Source organism: Arachis stenosperma, chromosome 6 (assembly GCF_014773155.1).
Source record: "Arachis stenosperma cultivar V10309 chromosome 6, arast.V10309.gnm1.PFL2, whole genome shotgun sequence".
NCBI classification, from domain to species: Eukaryota; Viridiplantae; Streptophyta; class Magnoliopsida; order Fabales; family Fabaceae; genus Arachis; species Arachis stenosperma.
The window spans coordinates 8,348,172-8,369,399 of NC_080382.1; the positions used below are offsets into that span (position 1 = coordinate 8,348,172).

Sequence of the window (21,228 nt, forward strand, 5' to 3'; positions counted from 1 at the left end):
GAATCCCAGGAACTTGCCGGCTTCCATGGCGAAGGCGCACTTGAGGGGATTCAGCCTCATACCGTGTTGTCGGAGGGACGCGAATACACCCGCCAGGTCGTTCAGAAGGTCGTCAGGTCGTGTTGTTTTTGCCAGGATGTCGTCCACGTAGACTTCAACTGTTTTCCCTATGAGGTCGTGGAATATCCTGTTCATCAGCCTTTGATATGTTGCCCCCGCATTTTTCAAGCCAAAAGGCATTACCTTATAGCAGAAAGTTCCTCCCGGCGTTATGAACGCCGTCTTGTCTTCGTCAGGACGGTGCATCGGTATCTGATTGTAACCGGAGTAGGCGTCCATGAAACTTAGATACCGATATCCCGCCGCGGCGTCGGCGAGTGCATCTATGTTAGGGAGGGGGAAGCAATCTTTGGGGCATGCTTTGTTAAGGTCAGAATAGTCCACGCACATTCTCCATTTACCGTTGTGTTTTCTCACCAATACCACATTCGAGAGCCATGTCTATTTTACAAATAAAAAAAAAGTTATATAAATTTTACACAAACTTAAAAACTTTTGTATGAAAAAATATATTAAAAATATAATTATTTATTTATCTTCTGTTATAAATGAAGTTTTTTAAAACAATAGTTTTATCATATTAACAGACGTACTACCATGCTTTAAGGAAAACAGTTTCCTATTTCCCACGTCTGATTTTGATTTACTACAGTGAAAATGTTAGACATAAGGGAGAATTGTTCACTATTCGTCATGCAGAAAAAGGAATTTACACTTTCATGAATCATATAGAGTATGCATCCATGTCAATAATAATCATAATTCGCTATTATCACAAATTGACTTTAATTAGAAGCAAAGGAATTGAAGCATCATTATTCAAATTCTAATCAGTATAATTAAGCTAGCTACCTTTTAACTTGGCTCAATTATTTCAGTTAATTACTTTGGTTAATTTTGGTTTTGTCTTGTGACGTGAACTTGCTTTGAGTAAATAACTAAATTTCCACAATGACCACTTTACTTTTAGTGGGAAAAAACGTAGTTAACTTTAATTTCATCATTCTTCAAAATTACATCGCCGATATCATTTGAAATAGACCCCTTACTTTATTTTATTTCAGTGACAAATAGTTGGCCCCAATAACGGGGTGTAGCTTAATATTGCACATTCTTCAGGTTTAGTCTTTTCAACCATCTCCACCGCTGTATTATTTATGGAAGAATAATAATGCAAATTTAAGCCAAATCACATTTTAATCATTCTATTGAAAAAAAAAGCATATTATACTCTCAATCATTCAGTGGTAGGTCATGGATCAAAATGAGATGAAGTTATTAGAGAAATTAATTAAAATAGACCTCTTACTTTGTTTTATTTTTCATTCCATGAAATCAATAAAATAAAATTGCAGTATCAAATAAATTAATCTCTAAGAGATTTTTAGTATAATAAATTTTTAATGATCAAATCTTTCTCAAAATTTTATTTTATTAAATAATCAATTTTCATATATTATTTATCTATATAAATAAACTTACAAAATCCTTTAGAATTAATATATTTTTATTAAATAAATTTAATTCTTATAATTTTGATCAATTGTATATTATTTAAAAAATATCTAAATACAAGAATGTAATTAGATGATGATATAGAAAAATTTTAATTATCAATAAATTAAATTAAAATTTTGATTAAATAACGATTAAAATTTAATATAAAAATTAATTTATCTAAGTTAAAAATTGATTAACCAATTAAAATTAAATTTTTTTTAGAAGTTAGAAATGAGACTTAAATTTATAATTGGTGGAAACTGAAGTGAATATTTAAGAGCTGTTAAATAAATTTGACTAAATTTTTATCTAACAACTCTCAGATATTAACTTTATATAAAATTGATTTCACCTGAATTTTTAACATAAAAAAATTATACCATTTGAACTTGATTGGCTTAAACTTAACATTTCTTTATGTTTTGAAATGAATTTGGAATATTAAAATTAAAATATTTTACTTAACCACAGAGAGACACGTGGACATAACGGAAGAACAAAGGAAAAAGAAGTGAACAGAAAAGCACGAAGGAGAAAAGGGTTTAGCAATGGAATCGAAACTGGAAACTGGAAACTGAGAACGTAGAATTCAATTGGAAGATGGACTCAGCGGAGGAGCGAGCAGTGAGAGATTTCATCGCAAAGGAAGTCCCCGACTGGAACGACGACGTCGTTTCGGTGGCGAGGTTCAAAGCATTCTCCGGCCAGAGATCCGATTGGCAGCCCAGGTTCCTCTTCTGGAGACACTTGATCCTCAAAGTCGCCACTCACTTTCGCCTCCTCTTCATAAAACCCTCCCAGGTCAGTTAATTACTACTTTACTGCTACTACTACTACCACCACCTCCATTTTTTAGGGTTTCCCAAATTTCAAATTCTCCGCCACTTACCTTTAATTTTGGCTGTTATTTGCAGGTTAAGAGTGTTTGGTTTAATCGAGGAGGGTTAACCCCCTTATGTCTTGACCACGTTCTGGTCAGTCTCTCTTTCTCACTATAAAATTCTCATCCGTTTTACTGTTTTTCTCTTAGTTTAGTTTAGTTTTCAATGCCGGTGGAGTCTCATTGAAATCTTAATATCAATGATAATTACTGGAAGTGAAGCTAGGTCATAGCTGTTAAGGATATATAGGATTCATTCTTTCTAATGTTTCTATGAGGCTCAAATATTAATTTGACATACACACATGATACATGGATACGACAATTATACATCACATTGTAACGATAGGGTAACCAATAGATTGAAATAAAAACCTGAATTATAAAAGGAAAAACAGAAAAATTGACTTCAGTATTAGTATAGATGCACTTATCTAGTTCATTGTTATAAAAGTATCTATTAATGTAGATGTAGATACCTACGATTACATATGTCTTGGAACATCTATGACACTTCCCGTCTTTCCTTCTTTTTCAATTGTGATTTGCGTAAAAAGAAATTATTTCTTTCAAAGGATAATAAATTAATAATTATTACGCTGCTTGACTTAACTTGCTGCTTAAAACCAGTTGTTTGCTTGAGTTTTTTTTTTTTTTTTTTGGCTTTACATGTGTTCAGTTTTCAGTCTCTAATGTATAATGAAGGTGACCTCACAAGAATTGTGGATCTTGCGGATCCAACAAGTGGACGATTGTCCCAACTATTCAGAAAAGTTAGCAACTTAGTAGCAAGATCAACTCCGGATATTATGTCTGAAGAATTTGTCATTTTAACTTCTCTGCTTCAGGTAATTTACCTATCCTTTTATTTTAACAGCTTTTCTTCTTTTATGTTTATTCATTTCGATTCCTCCAGCACCTGTTCTATGAGTTTTTTTATCTATCATATGAAGTTTTGACTGAGAGAATCTGAGATTGAGTAACTTATATTGCACTGTAACCCACAAAAAGTACATTTTAGTATTGGTCAAAGAACGGTTCAATGTCAACATTTAGTATCTGGCATTATGTGCTATATTATATGGATATATGAAATTCTTCCTACATTTTATGTGCAGAGTAAGGCTGCTGAAGTTGTCAAACATCTATCTGAAAGTCACTGGAATTCATCATGTATCATCACAATGAAGAAATTCCAGGACATATGTGGAGGGTCTGATGAAGCATCTGCAATCTTGAGGTATATGTCAGGATGTGGTACAGCAAAGTATCTTAAAGTCCATAAGAAAGAATTTGTAGAGGTACGGAAACTTGGATATCTTATTATTCTATCTTAGGCATGTTCTTCTTTAAATAAGTTAATTGACATTTCTGATAAGCTAATGGAAGCTATTCTAAGTTTTGGCTTTGATTAATGCCGCTCAAGATTGTTTTCCTGGGTATTATTAATACCGATTTACTTTTTATGGTTGAAACTCGTCTTATTTGAATTTTGTATTTTACAGGGTGTAAAAATTTCTCCTTCAGCTTCCACATTATCTAGCATATCTAATTTAGACTATGATGTCTTGTACTTGATCTGGACAACTGAGAGGCTTCAGCAGCAACTAGACATGATTGACAGACGTTATGAGTCGTAAGTTTTTGTTTACAAGTCTTTATACTTGTTGTAACTTTAAGGTGCTTCTTAATATACCAATCAAAATTGGAGTAAATAAAAGAAAATCTTCATATATTTAGCCTTTCTTATTCCAAAGTCAATTATTGCTATTTTATCTTAGTTGATATACAAAGTAACATTCTCGTTGTAAAGGATATGATAAATTATCATCATATGATTATCAGGTTATCCTTTTGTGGTACTGTCACATGACCTGATAACCAATCACATATAAAGTATCAATCAACTCAAATTGATTTACTAATAAATAATTTGAAAATATTTATGCACAAGACAAATGGTGTTTACAAAATTACAATAAAGATGCAAAAGCACTCTTGGTTTTATAGCACACACTGTCTTTCCAGTTTACAGATGTTGTGTAGGGATGTTTGCTCAAAATTTGCCTCACATATTGATTCTTTTAGGTCAAGAAAGTCAGCGTTGGCTTCTCTACATTCAGGGAACAAAAAATTGGCCCTTAGACATGCAAGGGAGCTTAAGCTGGCCACTCAGAGTAGAGATAAGTGTTCATCACTTTTGAACAGAGTAGAGGAAGTACTTGGTGTTATTGCAGATGCGGAGGCTACCAAAAAGGTACAACTTCAAATATTCTTTTGGACTAATCAGTTTATATCAGATTCTGAAGATTGTATTCAGCTGTTGATCCATCGTTTGCTACCAGATATCTGAAGCTATGCAGATTGGAGCCAATGCAATTAAAGAAAATAAGATTAGCGTGGAAGAGGTTGATCTCTGTTTACGAGATCTCCAAGAGAGCATTGATGCACAGAAGGAAGTGGAAAAGGCGCTAGGTATATTTTTCATATCTTCTGTGGCAAGCATTTAAATTGTGCTTTTCATTTTTCTTTAATGATGGGTTTTGTAATAGATATAGAACCCCAAGGATTTTTCGAGATTGTTGTAATGTCCAAGTCCAATGTCTATTTTTAGCATTCGTGTTTTTATTGGTTGTTGCTTTGTGTCAACTGCAGAACAAACTCCTTCGTACACAGATGTCGAAGATGAAGATATCCAGGACGAATTGGAGAAGTTGGAGTTGGCTATTGAGAAAGAGGCTCCAGTTCCTGCAGTCGAAAAGGCGTTTGGCACCACAGAAGAAGGAAGAGCAGCTGCAGAAGCCACTGAATTTATCAATGAGGCTTTCTCAAATCTCAGGCTGTCAAATGGTGCATCTGTGAAGCAAGGTATCACTAAGGAGGGATCAGAGGGTGACAGAGAATCAAAAAAATTAGAAATGGAGGCTGTGTAAACTATAAAACCTTAAAAGAGAAAATTATGTTGTGCACTTGTGCTTCACCCTCGTCTATTTTGGGGGACTTCACACATGGCTTTATAACTTAGTAGTTCATTTTTTAGATTTACTTGTGATGACTAGATGCATTTTCTGATAGTTGTACAGTGGTTGTGCATAAATCTTGAATTATGTCTCTAAACAAAATAAAACACTTAATTTGTTGTATGGCATGCCATTTATTCTTCAGAAAGAAACTCGTGTATTTGGAGAAGGTCTAGTGTTATATCTCTGCGGACCAAAAAGATGGTCAAGACCAATTAAAAAAAAACTACAAACTTGTCGTCACTAGATAAATATTAGTGGTTTTGGACAATTTATTGTTCAACTGAAAGTGAAAGCAATCAGATAAATGAAAAAAAAATGAATATTTATATATATAAAATAACATCTGATAAATAAATAAACAAGGCGAGAGTACGTGGTGATTGGTGAACATGATAGCGGAACGCAAATGCTAAAGCTATCCCTTTCAGTTTTGACTTGTGAGAACCAAGGCCAAAAATTTACGAAAGAGCTATTTTCTTTTTATTAATGTAATGTAATGTTTCTGTGATTTTCTTCAAAACTCAAACTTCAAATTATTAAAAATCTTGATTTCTTAATAAAATAAAGTCGTGATGATAAAATGCTAGAACATGACAACTAATGAAGGTTACTCAAGTTTGTGTGGGTCATTTTGATGGGTACATGGTACATACATGTGAAAGCTGTAAAGCATGGAATGAAGCAGCACTATCTTGATTTGTGTAAAGTGTTAACCAACTTTACGCTATCAACTACTTTACATTATTCTGCTATTCCATTCCATAATTATTCTTTTCCTCCTGATTGATGATTGTGGGAAAATAGAAGGGGTAGCTGCTGCTAGTTGTGTGTTGGTGAAGGGAAACCTGATCACCATTATTGATTGATTGAACATGTGAGACATCTAGACTGGAAGAATTGGCGATTGACAATGGCGCAAGTGGTGGAGTCGGATTGATGAAAGGTGGTGATGGTGGCATAATCATAGGCCTCATTTGGTTGAAGAAACCATCAAACATGTTTTGATGGGGAATGCCTGTGCCTGATGATGGCCTATAACACATTAACTGATTATGATGATTATGTAACATCATTAATGGCATGCAAAGTCCTCTCCCCATTGACATTATCTGCAAACATATACATATGCAACAATGTTTCTATATATATAAGATATCTCAACACTAATTATGAACTTGAATTAGCTAGATAGAGGATTAATTAATAGTAAAATTAACCTGCAACTGAAGCTTCAGGGTCTTAAGATAGTCAATTGCATCATCTAGAGTTGAAGCTTTATCAATCTAACATATACATTATTGGCATTCACAATGAGAAAAATAAAGTTGGGAATATAATGAACACTAGTGATTAGAGACACACCTTATTGCAATTGGGTATGAGTTCTTTCAATGTATGAATCCTCTTGTTGACCCTGTCAGATAAATTATGAACCTCTGGGTCCCTGCTTCTCTTGGCTCTGGTACCTGCAGCTGGTGTTTCCTTTGCTATTATTACATCTTCTGTTTCTTCATCATCCTGCATGAATAGATAATAATGTATTATAGATACTATAGGCCACAGGGTGGTTGTTCCAGCTTCTTCACTTACATCATCACTTATATATGTTGTGGTGTCATCATGATCATGATCATGATCAGTGATGTTGCTGTATTCCTCATGCTGCTTCCTCATAATACCAATGTCAGGGTCGTTTGAGGCTCCAATAGAGCTTACAGGGGAAGATGCTACTACCAAGTGTTGCTCAATATTATTATTAGGTGGTGGTGGTGCTGCTGAACTTGATGAGGCTCCATGATATAGTTTTTGACCATGAGAGTGTCGATCAAGTGGTTGTACCTGATGAAAAGGTGTTTCTTTGAGTTCTTGTGTTGCTGCTTTGTTATTATTAGAAGAATCAATCACCACAGATGAATGATCATGACCTTTACTACTAGTGGCAGCAGCAGCAGCTGAAGAAGATTTGTTGAGGAAGAGTGAAGGAACCAAGAAGTTTGGGAAGTTCACCATTCCTCCTCCTAATGATGTTCTCTGATTATTATTACTATTGCAAGTACCCAAGTGGTGTAGTGTGTGTGATTTTGTTGTTGCTTGTGCTGAACCTGAAAAATCTATTATTCTTGGTTTCTTGCACTGTTGTGATAAGGAGGTAAGTTTGAAGTTTGAAAATCCTTGTTGGATCTGCTTCTTGCTTTGATCCAAAATTGAGGAGCAGTAAAATCTGTCTAACTTTGCTGCTCTTTCTTCCACTGCTGCTCCTCTTCCTTGCACTTTAACTTCACCATTTTCCCATACCAGCTCACCAATATCCTTATTCACATGCCTTGATACATAAATAAAAAATTCAATTAACTAAGCAAAGTTGACAACAATTCAAACAAGGATATATCATATGATGTATTTTGTACCAATTAACTTACAACAAGGAGGAGCTTCTTGTCATCCCTGTGCGGCTGGAGTTGAACATATTCTCCCCCATTAATGGATTGATCAATCGAAGTACCTACTTGTTAATTACTTGTACTCCTCACAAACACACAACTATATAGTCATTCTGGAAACCAGTACCGGTAATAAAATAATTTACTGCATTATCCATGTGGCATGCGTAAAAGTCATATCTACAATTCTATACTGAAAATGGAATTCCTATTTCCTAGTATTTGATAAAAAGATTCAGGGGCTCACACAAGATTCATGCACTTCTCTCTGAAAACGACATACCATGTTCTTCTCATCCAATTTCAATCACTAAAATTACAATAATAATAATTTATTTTTATGTACTCATTGTAAAAAATAATTACTTTTTTTTATCCCATAGACAAGATTTATATTTACACCTGCTCCTACCAAAAAACAAAAAGCTGAGTGCCGACAAATTACTATGTTGATAGTAAAATGAAACATACACGTAACACTAAAGTTAATTTATGAACAGAGATTGAGATAAGATGTGTAGTATAGTATACTATCATGATTGGTCGATTTTATTTATTGAGAGCTAAACCTAGAGACATATAAATATGGTGAAGGTATGCATGCACCACAAAAGAGGGGGCCACAGGGGGACTACTATAAATGATGCAACATAGAGGGAGACCAAGTGGGATTGGTTCTGCTTTCCCACTTTCACGTGAAACTCACGTGTCCCTTCATCCTCTTGTCTGTACTTTGAATAATCCTGAATGCAACACCACACACAATCACTCACTCAGTCTTCTTCCGACACCGTATGGACTTTTGTCATATTATTTTATCTATCATTAATTTCTAAATGACTCGTCAACTGTTTCACGACTCAAAGTCATCGTCATAACATGCACCCAAATCTCATGTAACCTTATCTCCTTCCTCTCTTTTTTTTTTCTTTCTTTTTCTTGTTTTTCTCCTCAGCCATACTTCATCAACAATGCATTTTTTTCCCTTTTTTTTTTATTCGTTTGCTACAATTGGCAGAAACGTGCTTCTATTAGTAAGGAAAAAAAATATAAAGAATCAACTTTTAGTACTTGTTTGTGTATTATTAAATTGATAAAAAATATTTTTTTAATTTTTTAGTATATTTGGTAAATTTTTAGTGAACTTTGCTAGATAAACAATGATTTTTGTAAACAATGTGAATTTTAAAATTAGCCTAATAAAGTAAAAACATATTAAATTCCCAAATTACCCACCTAAATCTTAATATTATGATAACTATTTGCACACGGAAATAGATCCTCTCCATTTTTTTGAATACTTGAGAGAATAAAGTGTGATCTCTCTCACCTTTAATTCTATAAGTGGGACCAAAATTAAATAGGAGAGAGAGCAATGAATGGTGGAATTAAACACTGGACACCATCCAATTTTTTTTCACTGGAGAGGATCCATTCCCATTCGCACACTTAGTGAATTGAATATCCGATATATTTATTGTTCACAGCAATAAAAGTATTAGAAAAATAAAAAAAAGGTTTTGCTAATTAGACAATGATTTTTATGAATAATGTGAACAATGAGTTATAGAATTAGTGCAATAAAATAAAAAAACGCTCCATTCTCAAATTATCCTCTAAATCCTAATATTAGGATAACCATCCGCACACCTAATGAATTGAACATCCACCCATTATTAATTTTGCATGAGTAAACTGAATCAAAAGGAATAACCATTCAATTAAAAATAATGAACATAATCATCTGTATACCTATTAAGTTAAATATCTGACATATCCATTATTCACATTGTTTAGTATTTTCATTTTTTACTTATACTTTTTCATAAAAAAAAATATCTTTTGTGAGAAGCTATAATTTACATATATTTTTTTAAAAAATATTTTTCACATAATAAATAAATAAAAAAGCACTTTATATAGTTATATCCAAATATAATTGATAAATAAAAAATTTTATTAAATAAAATATCTAAACATAAAATTATTTTTATTTATTTTTAAGATCTTTAAAAAAAACTTAAAAATATTTTTTTAAAAAAAATTAACGTAAACAAATTCTTAGTTAATTAATATTAGATAATTTTAGAGTTTAAATTTATAATCTAGAATTTAGAATTAATATATTATAATATAAGATCTAAAATTTAAAATAAATAAAATAATTTAAAAAAATTAATTCGCTAACATTACTCTAGTCATATATATATCCTGCGGTCCTGGTGAAATGATAGGTTAAATTTATAAATTTTGAAGAATTTACACAACGTATTTATATATGATTAGGCTTTTAGGAAAAGAAATTGATGACAACATTATTTAGTTTGTTACTTTGCAAGTTTCCATGCATGTCATTTTTGTGTGTGTTTGTTTTGGTACGATAATAAATTTATACTTATAGATATAATAAAAATATAGATAAATTATAACACGACATATGAATTATATTTTCTACATTAGTAATTAATTTTTTTTATTTAAATACATATCATATCAATACTTCTACTAAATTACCCTTATACTCTAATAAAAATAAAAAATAATTTTTATTAATTTTTATAAAAAGACTTAAATATCTTTTTTTATATTGGACAAAAACTACCCTAATCCTTTTAATTTAGTCAAAATTCAATTAACTTTGGTTTTATATTTTTAAATTTCAAACAATTTAAAAATTAAAAGTTCAAAACAAAATCATATAGAAAAAATATAAAAAAATAAAAAAGTATTTTTTTTTCTTTAGATTTCGATGTTCTTTTTTTCTGGACAAAGAAGAAGAAGGTATTTTCTTCACCTCACTGTTCTTCTTTTTCTGATCAAACTCTGTTCGTCTCGTCTCTAGCTAAGAAGAACACAAAATTCTGCTCGAATCGTCTCCCTTTTGCGCATATTTAATGTTTGGTTTATATTTAGAATTGTTAGTTTAATCTCTTTTATTATTTAATATTTATATTGCTTGCTTTCTCTAAAATGTTTAAATCTATACTAGCTATTCATTATCTTTTGTTTTTTCCCATTAGTGCTTATTATAATTCATAACTCATGACTTTTCCATGCCAAGACAAATGTATATTTTTTTGAAAATTATTATCAGTTAGAATCCTTGTCAAATGATATATGCTCGTAAATTATTATACAATTTAAAACCTACTTTACTGGTATTTGTTAAATTAATTAATGACATTTGAAAGTCTCGGATATTTAACTAAATTTACTATTTATTTTGTTCTTTTTCAAACTTCTGATGCTCCAGCATAATTCAAGATTTAATTTTAGTAATATATTCCTTAAAAATTAAACTAAATGCATAATTCTTTTCATGAAAATCAATAACTCCATCTGTTTCAGTCTTACATGTGATAATATGGTAATGTTAAATAAAAGTCTCACCCAAAATTCTAAACTAGCTAGAATGGATACAAACAGCAGGTGAAAAAAAAAAACAGATATTATCTCCAGAGTAAAATTAAATCTTAATAGAGGGCCACCATTAGTTCTCAATAGTATGATGTCATTCTCAAGAAAAAATTAGAGCTCTCCCATCAACTTGGTCAAGATCCCTTCATCTGTTTGAAGTTATTCTCCTATCTTTGAATTACAAAAGAAAAAAAAAAAGAAAAAATTAGCATACAATTAACCAAAGTATCATGGTTTCTCATGCCAACGTCATTTTAAATAACTACACTTCGAGTCGCGTAAAACCAAGTTTCCAAATAAAATATACATAAATAAATAAGAATTTTAAAAGTAGTATCTATCCAATAACTGCTACAACTTTGGTTTGCTCAGTGGCTCAGTGCAGTGAATGAAGTAGCATAATAATAATAATAATAATAAGACTGCATTCATGAGATTCGATTCTCTTTGAAAACTGAACTTGTAGCATTATTTTATATAATTATGTGTTTATTTTAAGTCGTTTAGTCTATGTAATAAGGTTTTATTGTTGTTTGTTAACATTTGTAAATAGTTTTTATGCTCCTAATTTATTTTGTACTCTCAAGTATTTTTTAATTGATAAGAACTAAGAAGAGAAGAAACTGAACCTCAATGAACCTGTGAAACTAGTCATCTTGCCGAACTTGGTTGATTTTGGCAAAGAAATGCAAGAGTTAAGCATGAACATGTGTTTATCATAAAAATGTACTCAACCTGGTAGAGTCACAAGACTATATGGTAATTATAGATTTTTAATTTTTGTTTGAATCTTCTTGCTTATACTTATTGTAATTTCTGGTAGCAAGGTCAATGACATTATGCAACATCAATTTGTGAGGCTTTAGAATCATATCCGACGCAAGTCGCATCCTTGTAGTATCATTAACGTACAAAATATAAATATTTTAAGTTATCAACAAAACCATGCACACTAGCATATGAGGTACTATTTATCTTTTTTTCTAGCAAAAGAAAATTATATTTATTGTATAACTATATATCTTCGTGTAATTTGTCATCCAAGTTGTCACCCATACCCCACAGTCATTATTGTGTTAAATAAGATGCAGTTAATTAGCTTATGCAGATAAACATTTTTAGAGAGAAAAACACAAATATAGATATTCTTTACGAGTCAGGAGCTTGTTCTCCTATTTCTGCCATATCCATAAATGCAAATTCAAGTATCTGCGGCTTAAATAGAGTGTTTTATTTATAGAACGACTTATACTTGAGCATATGTTTCAGATATTTAGCCTATTCATGTAGGAAAAATAAATAAATAAATGATGAAATTTGAAACTTTTAAAAAATATCATAATTTAAAAAATGAGAAAAGTTAATTTACCAGTTTTATAATAGTGATCTCTTTCCCTCTTTATTTGAAACAATCGGTAGGGAGTCTAGCAGAATTGTTTATTTGATGATTGCATGCAAATAAAAAAGGTTTAATTACTGTGTTGGTCCCTATAGTTTCGTGAAATTTTCAATTAGGTCCCTATACTTTTTTTCTTTTTAATTGGATCCATGCACTAATTTTTTTCAATTAAGTCCCTCTTAGTAGTAATTAGCTTAATTTTATAGGGACCCAACTAAAAAAAAGAATTGGTATAGGGACCTAAATAAAAGGAAAAAAAAGTGTAGGGACCAATTAAACAAAATTTTGGTGCAAGAACTCAATTAAAAGGAAAAAAAGTATAAGGACCTAATTGAAAATTTCGCGAAACTATAGGGATCAATAGAGTAATTAAACCGATAAAAAACAACTAGATACCAATGCATGTTGTTCTCGTTGACAGATAAAAAGATCTAGTACCAACTTTCACATATTAAGATATTACTAGATACAAAAATTTTAAAAACAAAAAGTATAGCTCAATTCATAAAGATAAAAGCCATTAAACAATGAAAAAATAAAAAATACAATAAATTATATACCTTTTCTAGACTTTCATCAACTTTTTTTATGAATTCTTTTTTATAATATTTCAACAAAACTTCAATTTTAGTATTACATTCCAGTATGAATTGTTGTATTTAATAGTTAGGGGCTAAGTCAGTAACAATAATTATACAATAAGATAAAATAAATAAAAATAGTAACAAACCTAAAAAGGAGATGATGTACCGAAAATATAACTGGCAAATACCAATGTGTTTGATATCCTATTCTTTTCTCTTGTATAGTTAGCATAGTAGCCACAAAATCCAACACTTATGTGGTAATTAATAAATTTATTAAGAATTGAAAGTATATTAGAGATAATAACTTAATTATGCACTTACATTCCCATGCACTCATTCCTTGGGAATTAATGAGTTGAAATTGTCACGAGTTCCGCTAAACTTGTTTGTTGTCGCCAATACCTCATCACTACAAACATGAAACACATTAATATTGTATCGTTTTTTAAAGCTTTAATATTAGATAATGAGATGCGTAACCTTCTTTTATTTGGTGAAAACACATTGTCATTTTAATATCTAGGTCATCCAAATCTATGTATGCAGGAGGCTTAAATAAAATTGGGAAAAAATGATAAGATTACTAAGTTATGTAACCTTAGATGATTGATACGAATTCTTGTGATATAAAAACTTACAGATGGTCATTCAATTCTCCATTTATTTTGCTCGGCCATTTTGTTGTATAGGGAGCGCATGCTAATAGAATATCCACTTGGTGTACTCTTTTTTAAGAGTGTCTTTTGCTCTTTGGTTAGAGATTTGTGTGAGGCCCTCAATTTAGTTTTTTTATTTTTTAAAAATTTGTCTTTAATGGAGACAGTATTCACACCAATCATATTCTCAGACAAATATGAATTCCAGACAATTCTTCTCTTGGCCGTAGATACCTTCTTATCGTGTACACTTGTATGCTTTGATGCTTTCTTATTTGTACCAGAGTCAAACTGATGATGTTGTGGAGATTTTAGCAGTTTAAGAATTTCATCTGTATCTCTTGGATTAGTAGATTGAAAAAGATATAAGAGAGTAGGAGGCCAAAATTTTGTGACAGTTGAACCTACGATAAATGATGGTGGGAATATGTTGTATAGCGATGGATGCATGGTTGTCGGAGATATATTGCAGCAGTATAAAAATTGTGGTACCTTAAATAGAAATATTGGGGTATGTGAGGTATGTGGTTGAAATATAGATGATGTAAGAGTTGGTGACCAATAACATTAATGCTAACCTCTCGTGTCTCTTTTTTTCTCGCTACGTTGAGGTTGTCCGAATAATTTTCCTTATCCATGTCAAGCACCCAAACATATATGTAACACAATTAGAATAATATTGTGAATATAATTTGCTAACGACATGTTAAAATATGTCTTTATATATAGTTTAAATTTTTGCTTGCTCATTCTTTATTTTTGAGAAATTATCTTTTAAAAAGATTTTATTATTGCATATTTATATCATATCATATAATTATAAAGTATGTGCACCTTTTATGAGTGTAATTTGAAAACAAAAATTACTATTTAAAGTAGATATTATTTTTATTTAAAAATTATTCAAAGTAAATATTATTTTTATAATTTATTATTACTCTTTGTGATAATAAATATATAATTTTTAGTAATAAATATATTATTTTTTAACATTATATATTATTGAAAACTTATTATTTTTATTGAGACATTATTCATAGTATATATTATTATTATTCAAATTTACCTTATAATAAAAATATAATTTCTAATAATAAATATATATTTTTTAAATTATATATAACTAAAAACTTATTATTTTTTTCTAGAAATTATTTATGATATATATCAATAATCAAACTTATTACTACTCTAGTGATATTATCATTTAAACTTGTAATTTTTATATATAATATTGATTTTGATTGAATATATGATTTATTTAAAAATAAAATATGTGTGATTTATTTTGATTATAATAATAATAAGATTGTCAATAATTAGATTGAATTTATATTTAATATAGATTCACCTTAAATTGATATATAATAGTGACTCTCTTTTATCATTGTTATGTATTTTTTCTAAAACACATAAAATTATTAGCTAATTATAATGGTAAAAACATGTAGAAATAATCAGACTGCTTCTGTTGAGGTAAGTTTTATTCCTAATATGAAGAACCATCAAGAATTAATAGAAATTTTCACTACTAGAAAACTAATTATTACAGATGGATATTTCCGACAGATTTTATCCCACTGAAATATAGACAGAATTTCAGAGGAATTTTTTTGTCGGAAAACAAAAAAAAATAGATTAGCATAAATTACAGACAGAAAAGAGAATCCGTCTATAATTCCGTCGGAAAAATTATTTTTTTTCTGTGAAGGGGTTACAGACAGATTTTTCGTCTGTAATTAAGTAGACGAAACGCGCGTTTTATTAAATCCGTCGGTAATTTCGTCGGTAACCAAAAATCCATCTGTAATAAAGACTAAATTTGTCTGTAAATCTATCTGTATTTATCCATTTTCTAATTGTGATTTGAACATGTATGTAATAATTATTATTTTTATTGTTCTTATTTTATGAATTTGTTCTCAATATTCTTCTATTTTCTTTTAATAATGAGCCTTTTCATTCACTTCTTCAATTAAAAAAATATGAATTATATCGTAATATTAATTAATTTAGTTAAATAAATTTATCTAAAAAAACCGGGGAAACATTTTTTGTCGTTCATAAACCTATCCAAATCCTTGTTATTCTAATCAATCCCATTTTTTGGCATTATTAACATGTTTCTCTTCTTGTTATTTAAATCCAGCATATAAGAATTTTTGGATTTGATTCATGTATGGCCTTTGTTACCATCTCTCTCTTCCTTTAACTTACATGAAAATTCTTTGATTTAAAAATATATGTGCATGGTATTATTTTTTACCATATAAAAAATATAAAAAAAGAGGATGCCTAAAAATTATAAAATAAAAATATCAGCATACATGATATGATTATGCATTTTGGCAAAAAAACAAGTAAAAAGGGTTTAGGGTTTGGTCACTCACTCTTCACCGTCGTGACTCACTCACTCTCACTCTATCACTGTTCTGCCTTCTGCGCCTTTGCCGTTTGTCCTACGCCACCGTTTTCTCTGCTGGTTGCCTGCGTATTCTTCGTCTGATTGGCTTCACGCATAGCTGCACATAATTATGCTATTTCCGTTGCTTCTCTTTATTCTTGCGAATTCGTTCTCTTTTTTGCCTTGCTGTCTTGCCATAGTTTGTTGCGTTGTCACCATTCATCGTGTCCTTAACAATTTGCCCTACTGCGCACACATTCGCACACGTCCTTGGGTCTGTTCCAAAGGGGTGACAATGACACATCTCTTATATCTAGACTCTGGTTACGGTAAATTTAGATTTATAATTTGATGAATAATTTTTTATGTTCTAGATTTGGGTGTTTATTGTGAATTTTAATTTGTCATTTGATTAATATCTCACTATTATCTTTATATTTACATTCTTGTTAACCTTTTTTTTTAACGTTACAGTGAACATTATCCATTGAAGGACAAAGTGACTTTGGATTCATTAGCCAATTCAACTGGTCAATTGATTTAACTAATCCAATCTCTTGTTCAACATTTGGAAAATAATACAAGCTCTCCCTCTAAGGTGTTTAAGGTCTTTGGTTCCAATTCTAATACTCTTACTCAACAAGGTAGTGCGTCGAGTAATCCATTGTTGCTATGTTCTATTAAGAAGGCAAAGACGGATTTGTCTATTGCTAAAGAAAGAAGAGACTCACTTGCTCCAATTAATGTTCCTGAACTAGAGCTACCTATTGTGAGTACTAAGTAATAAGTAGTTTAGTTTTTATTATTATTATTATTATTATTATTATTATTATTATTATTATTATTATTATTATTATTTCAATAGTAATAGGTTTTTTTATATTTAGTGGGTGCATATATCTTTTAGACCAACAGCTTTGATGGGTTTGGACGATACTGAACTTGCAATTACAGCATACTTATATGGTGATCTATTGGTGGATAAGTAAGTAAACTTAATAAGTATATTGTTTTTTAATAGTGTTGTGGATTTGTTTAGCTATTTTTATTTATGTTAATTTATCTTTGGCAGTAATGAGAAAGATATAGTATTTTCAAGGGGTTACAGCTCGCAGATATGTATTCAGGAATTTGATGCCAAGCAAGCCAATTGATTCTCTTGTGCTACTTTTAGTAGCAGATATGATGACCACAGAGTTGAAAAGAGAAAGTGGTTATTGGTTTGTACCTCCATCTTTTGCGGTAAGTATATAGGAGTGTATGTTAAAATAATACTGGTATTTTTTTTTGTATTGTGCAAATAAACAAGTGATAAAATTAACATAAGCGACAACGAAGACCAAGATGGATCCTAGCTGCTTGGAGTATTATATCACCGATATTTATTTGGAAAAAGTTGAATGTTTAAAAAGAGTAAGGATTGTTGCATAAATCATATACCATAACATAATGCATTTATTTTTAATATACATAAAAACTATAATAAATAACATGACTTTCTCTTGATTAGGTGTTTATCCTTGTATCTGAAACTACTGACGAAGGTCATGAACATTGGTACTTCGTAGTGATCAATCATGTTAAAAAACAAATCATTTTGCTAAATTCGTTTCCCATTGAGAAACAGTTCAAGCGAAAGAGGAAAGCCTTGAAATTAGTAAATATATTTTCTGTTTTTTTGTTAATTATCTAGATATATGACTGAAAAAGCAAACTCTGACATACACATAAACATGCCATTTTTTTAGACGAAATATTGGAAAATCGTTCATTCTACGACTTTAAGAGCACTCTAAATCTGATTTCTTCACAATTTGAATTTTAAGAACCAGAAGGCCTTCCCACCCTCGAAGCTGGATCGTAAGATAATATAATTAGTAGTTATTGGTATGAACTTATGCAATTATATAGTATTCTCTAATATATTTTGCTCGATATGTAGGAATGACACAGGTGTGTGGGTTGCAAGTTGGATGATAGCTTGTTTTGAAGATGATAATTTTAACATAAAAGTAATATTATACACTAATTTTTTTCTCATTATTTCTTTGATATTTAGGTAGTTAAGCCTAATTTTTAAATGTTAATATTTTATTAGGTTGGATATGGGAATCAAATGAAAATTGCAGTCTCATTCATGTCAAATAATCATAATATGATCGAGTTAAGGTACAAAAATGCCTTTGAAAATCTTAGAAAGCTAAATGATAATTACCATCGTCATGATCATGAATTCCTACAAGATTAGATTTATAACATTCCATTATTTTGTTATTTTTGTATTTATTATTTTCTTGTGGGCATATAAACCTTCTAGTGACATACGCATTATATTTTGTTCACGTTTGTGTTCTTTTTTGTTTGTTGGATTACTTATTGTTTCGACTTGATTAGAGATATAATTATTATTCTCAAAGGTAGGTTTTCTTGGCCATCATTATTACTTATGGGTTTTATGATCTTTTATGATTTTTCTTCTAGTGGAGCTCGTTATTATGCCATTTTGATATTAGGATTGATTTTATCATAATCAGTAGACTCAGAATAATACATATTAGTAAATAGTAGTTTCTTTGATATATGAGTTGGTTTTTAGGGAGTTAATTTACCCTATGCACTAGGATTTCGAAAAGCTTCATCAAGGGTACCTGACATGGAAATTGTGGTGCCAAACATTGTTTATACTTCATGTTTCATCCTATTCCCCCTTTAAGCATTATTTTTTTCAAATCTGAAAATGCACAACTAGAAAAACTTTTCACTACAGAACGAAGAATAGAAGAGGAACGTGCAGCGCATAATGCTACCAAGATGGTTTGTATCTTGGTTGCTTAATTCTTTTGATTGTTATCTGAAGTTTTGCTTGCTAAACTACAGGAGTGCATGCTTTACTCAATAACTTGTTTACACCCCAAGCTGTTTCTATGCACTCACATGTGCAGACTCTTCTCTCCACTCTGTCCTCAAGACAGGTTTGTTCCCTATACAATTTTCATTTAGATAATGTATTATACATTCTCGTTTTCTGTTTAATCTTTTCTTTGATGCAACCAAAATTATGGCATCTTGCTATGTCAACACTAAGGAAATTAGTGGAGAAATACCCGGTTGGTTCCCGCTTCTTAATGGTGTTCTCAATATAAAGTATTAGCATACCATATTTTTGTATTGACAGCTAATTTTAATCATTATAGGTTTCCATTATTGTTGAGCAGAATGAAGATAAGTTGTTCTTTATGCTAGATGAAGAAACTGATTCTGAGTATGTATCTTTCTTACTCTTTACAACAAACATGATCCCACTAAGCATTGTTAGTAACATGAACTAATCATCATTATTAGTATTTACAATTTCAATTTCTCATAACATTTTTGAAGCTTTTCCACTTCTCTCTGCCCTTTTTAACATAACTATGAGAATACCTAGCAATTTTTGCAATTGACTGGATATAACTAATATGATTATAAGGTAGTACAAATAGTGCAACCACTTGGATCAAGAAAGAAGCAAGCAGTGTAACAAGGACTATAAGCTTTTGTCTTTTAATTATAATAACGAATATTCTTGTGTACCATGTGATGTGTACTCAGGTGCCACATATCCCAAAGTTTCCGACATCTTCATGTTCTTGTGTTGCATTACAGAAGAGATAGCAATATAGCATGTCCAAAATCTGATAGCTAAACCATAAAACTCAGTGTAGGAACATAAATCAGAAATTAACATGTATGATTAAATTGTCATGTATTGTCTAACCTTAACATTAAAGTTAGAATCGAGAAGAACATTGGAAGATTTTATATCCCTATGAACCACAGGGGGGATTGGAGTGTTCGTGAAGATATTCTAATGCTCTAACAATGTCAAATATGTCAGTCATTAATCATTATAGTATATATACAAGACAAGGAATACTTTACTAGCAATTTTTGACAGAATAAGTGTGATAAAATCACCTGGCAACATCAACTGCAATTCTTAAATGGAGATACCAAGTTAAAGATGATCCACGATTATGCCTTACAATTATGGTTAATATAAACAAATAATATAAGACACTTTAGTTCCCAACTATAGATAATTTTTATGTATTTCTTCTGAATCAACATGAATGAAATGAAATCAATGTACCATGCAATTGAGTTTCCAATTATCCATTCTCCATCAATTCATAAACAGGGAATCTTGATTCACCATAAATATAATAGCCCGTGAGTTTTATGATATTTTGATGCCGAATCTTGCTCAGCCAACTCACTTCATTCTGCAGTTTGATGCAACCATCAAAGGCAAATGAGTGCAATAAACCTAGATATTAAATATTGATATGGATATCTTCTAATTTTTAATAGTAATCTCTCATCAAATTTTTCAGTACAACTTTCAAAGAACAAACATAGACTAACCTAACAGAAAAGATGAATATCAGCACCATCTCTTGACAAGAATCTACAGCAGCAATATTCAACCAAATTACAGGCATCACCATATACAGATTCCGAGAAAAGTGCCTAAAAAATTTTCCGAATTTTTTTCCCGATCAATCCATTCATCCTGAAATCTTATTTCCATTGTGTCAAATAATAATTTCTGTATATTAGAACGAAAGAAATTCCTCAACTAGGTCATAACTTAAATCATAGCTAACACAAAAGCTACTCATATATTTTCACATCTACTCAAATAATTTGAACACATCCATGTAAATGACCATAATAAATAGTCTCTTATGTCATGTCTATTTCTTTCAACGTCACAAAAGAATATGATTAGAAATTGAACTTGTAAAAGTACAAAAAAATCTATAATTCAAGATCCTATACCATAAAAATATAGAAAATTTAAAATATAATATATAGA

At 30.5% G+C, this 21,228-nt stretch overlaps 2 protein-coding genes across 2 annotated transcripts; one reads left to right on the forward strand and one right to left on the reverse strand.

Annotated features, from left to right (window-relative positions):
• The first annotated feature begins 2,055 nt into the window (after positions 1 to 2,055).
• Positions 2,056 to 5,674, forward strand: LOC130932739 (uncharacterized). Its single transcript, XM_057862147.1, has 8 exons — positions 2,056 to 2,361; positions 2,475 to 2,534; positions 3,127 to 3,288; positions 3,559 to 3,741; positions 3,946 to 4,076; positions 4,529 to 4,697; positions 4,786 to 4,915; positions 5,096 to 5,674. Exons 1-8 carry the CDS (start codon positions 2,161 to 2,163, stop codon positions 5,371 to 5,373), a joined length of 1,314 nt encoding a protein of 437 aa, XP_057718130.1. The 5' UTR covers positions 2,056 to 2,160; the 3' UTR covers positions 5,374 to 5,674.
• Positions 5,675 to 6,038: 364 nt separating this feature from the next.
• Positions 6,039 to 8,013, reverse strand: LOC130936496 (transcription factor APG-like). Its single transcript, XM_057866570.1, has 5 exons — positions 7,884 to 8,013; positions 7,054 to 7,786; positions 6,826 to 6,981; positions 6,681 to 6,746; positions 6,039 to 6,572 (listed from the first exon to the last, which is right to left on the reverse strand). The coding sequence occupies exons 1-5, from the start codon at positions 7,940 to 7,942 to the stop codon at positions 6,213 to 6,215; spliced, it is 1,374 nt and encodes a 457-aa protein (XP_057722553.1). The 5' UTR covers positions 7,943 to 8,013; the 3' UTR covers positions 6,039 to 6,212.
• Positions 8,014 to 21,228: the final 13,215 nt, after the last annotated feature.

What these genes read in the sequence shown, in the direction of transcription:
- LOC130932739 (XM_057862147.1), top strand. Translation starts at nt 2,161, where the DNA reads ATGGACTCAGCGGAGGAGCGAGCAGTGAGAGATTTCATCGCAAAGGAA. An exon ending in TATGTCTTGACCACGTTCTG is followed by an intron (nt 2,535 to 3,126) that starts GTCAGTCTCTCT and finishes TTCAGTTTTCAG; the next exon opens with TCTCTAATGTATAATGAAGG. An exon ending in GGAAGTGGAAAAGGCGCTAG is followed by an intron (nt 4,916 to 5,095) that starts GTATATTTTTCA and finishes TGTCAACTGCAG; the next exon opens with AACAAACTCCTTCGTACACA.
- LOC130936496 (XM_057866570.1), bottom strand. Translation starts at nt 7,942, where the DNA reads ATGGGGGAGAATATGTTCAACTCCAGCCGCACAGGGATGACAAGAAGC. An exon ending in CAACATATATAAGTGATGAT is followed by an intron (nt 6,982 to 7,053) that starts GTAAGTGAAGAA and finishes CTATTCATGCAG; the next exon opens with GATGATGAAGAAACAGAAGA. An exon ending in CCCTGAAGCTTCAGTTGCAG is followed by an intron (nt 6,573 to 6,680) that starts GTTAATTTTACT and finishes ATATGTTTGCAG; the next exon opens with ATAATGTCAATGGGGAGAGG.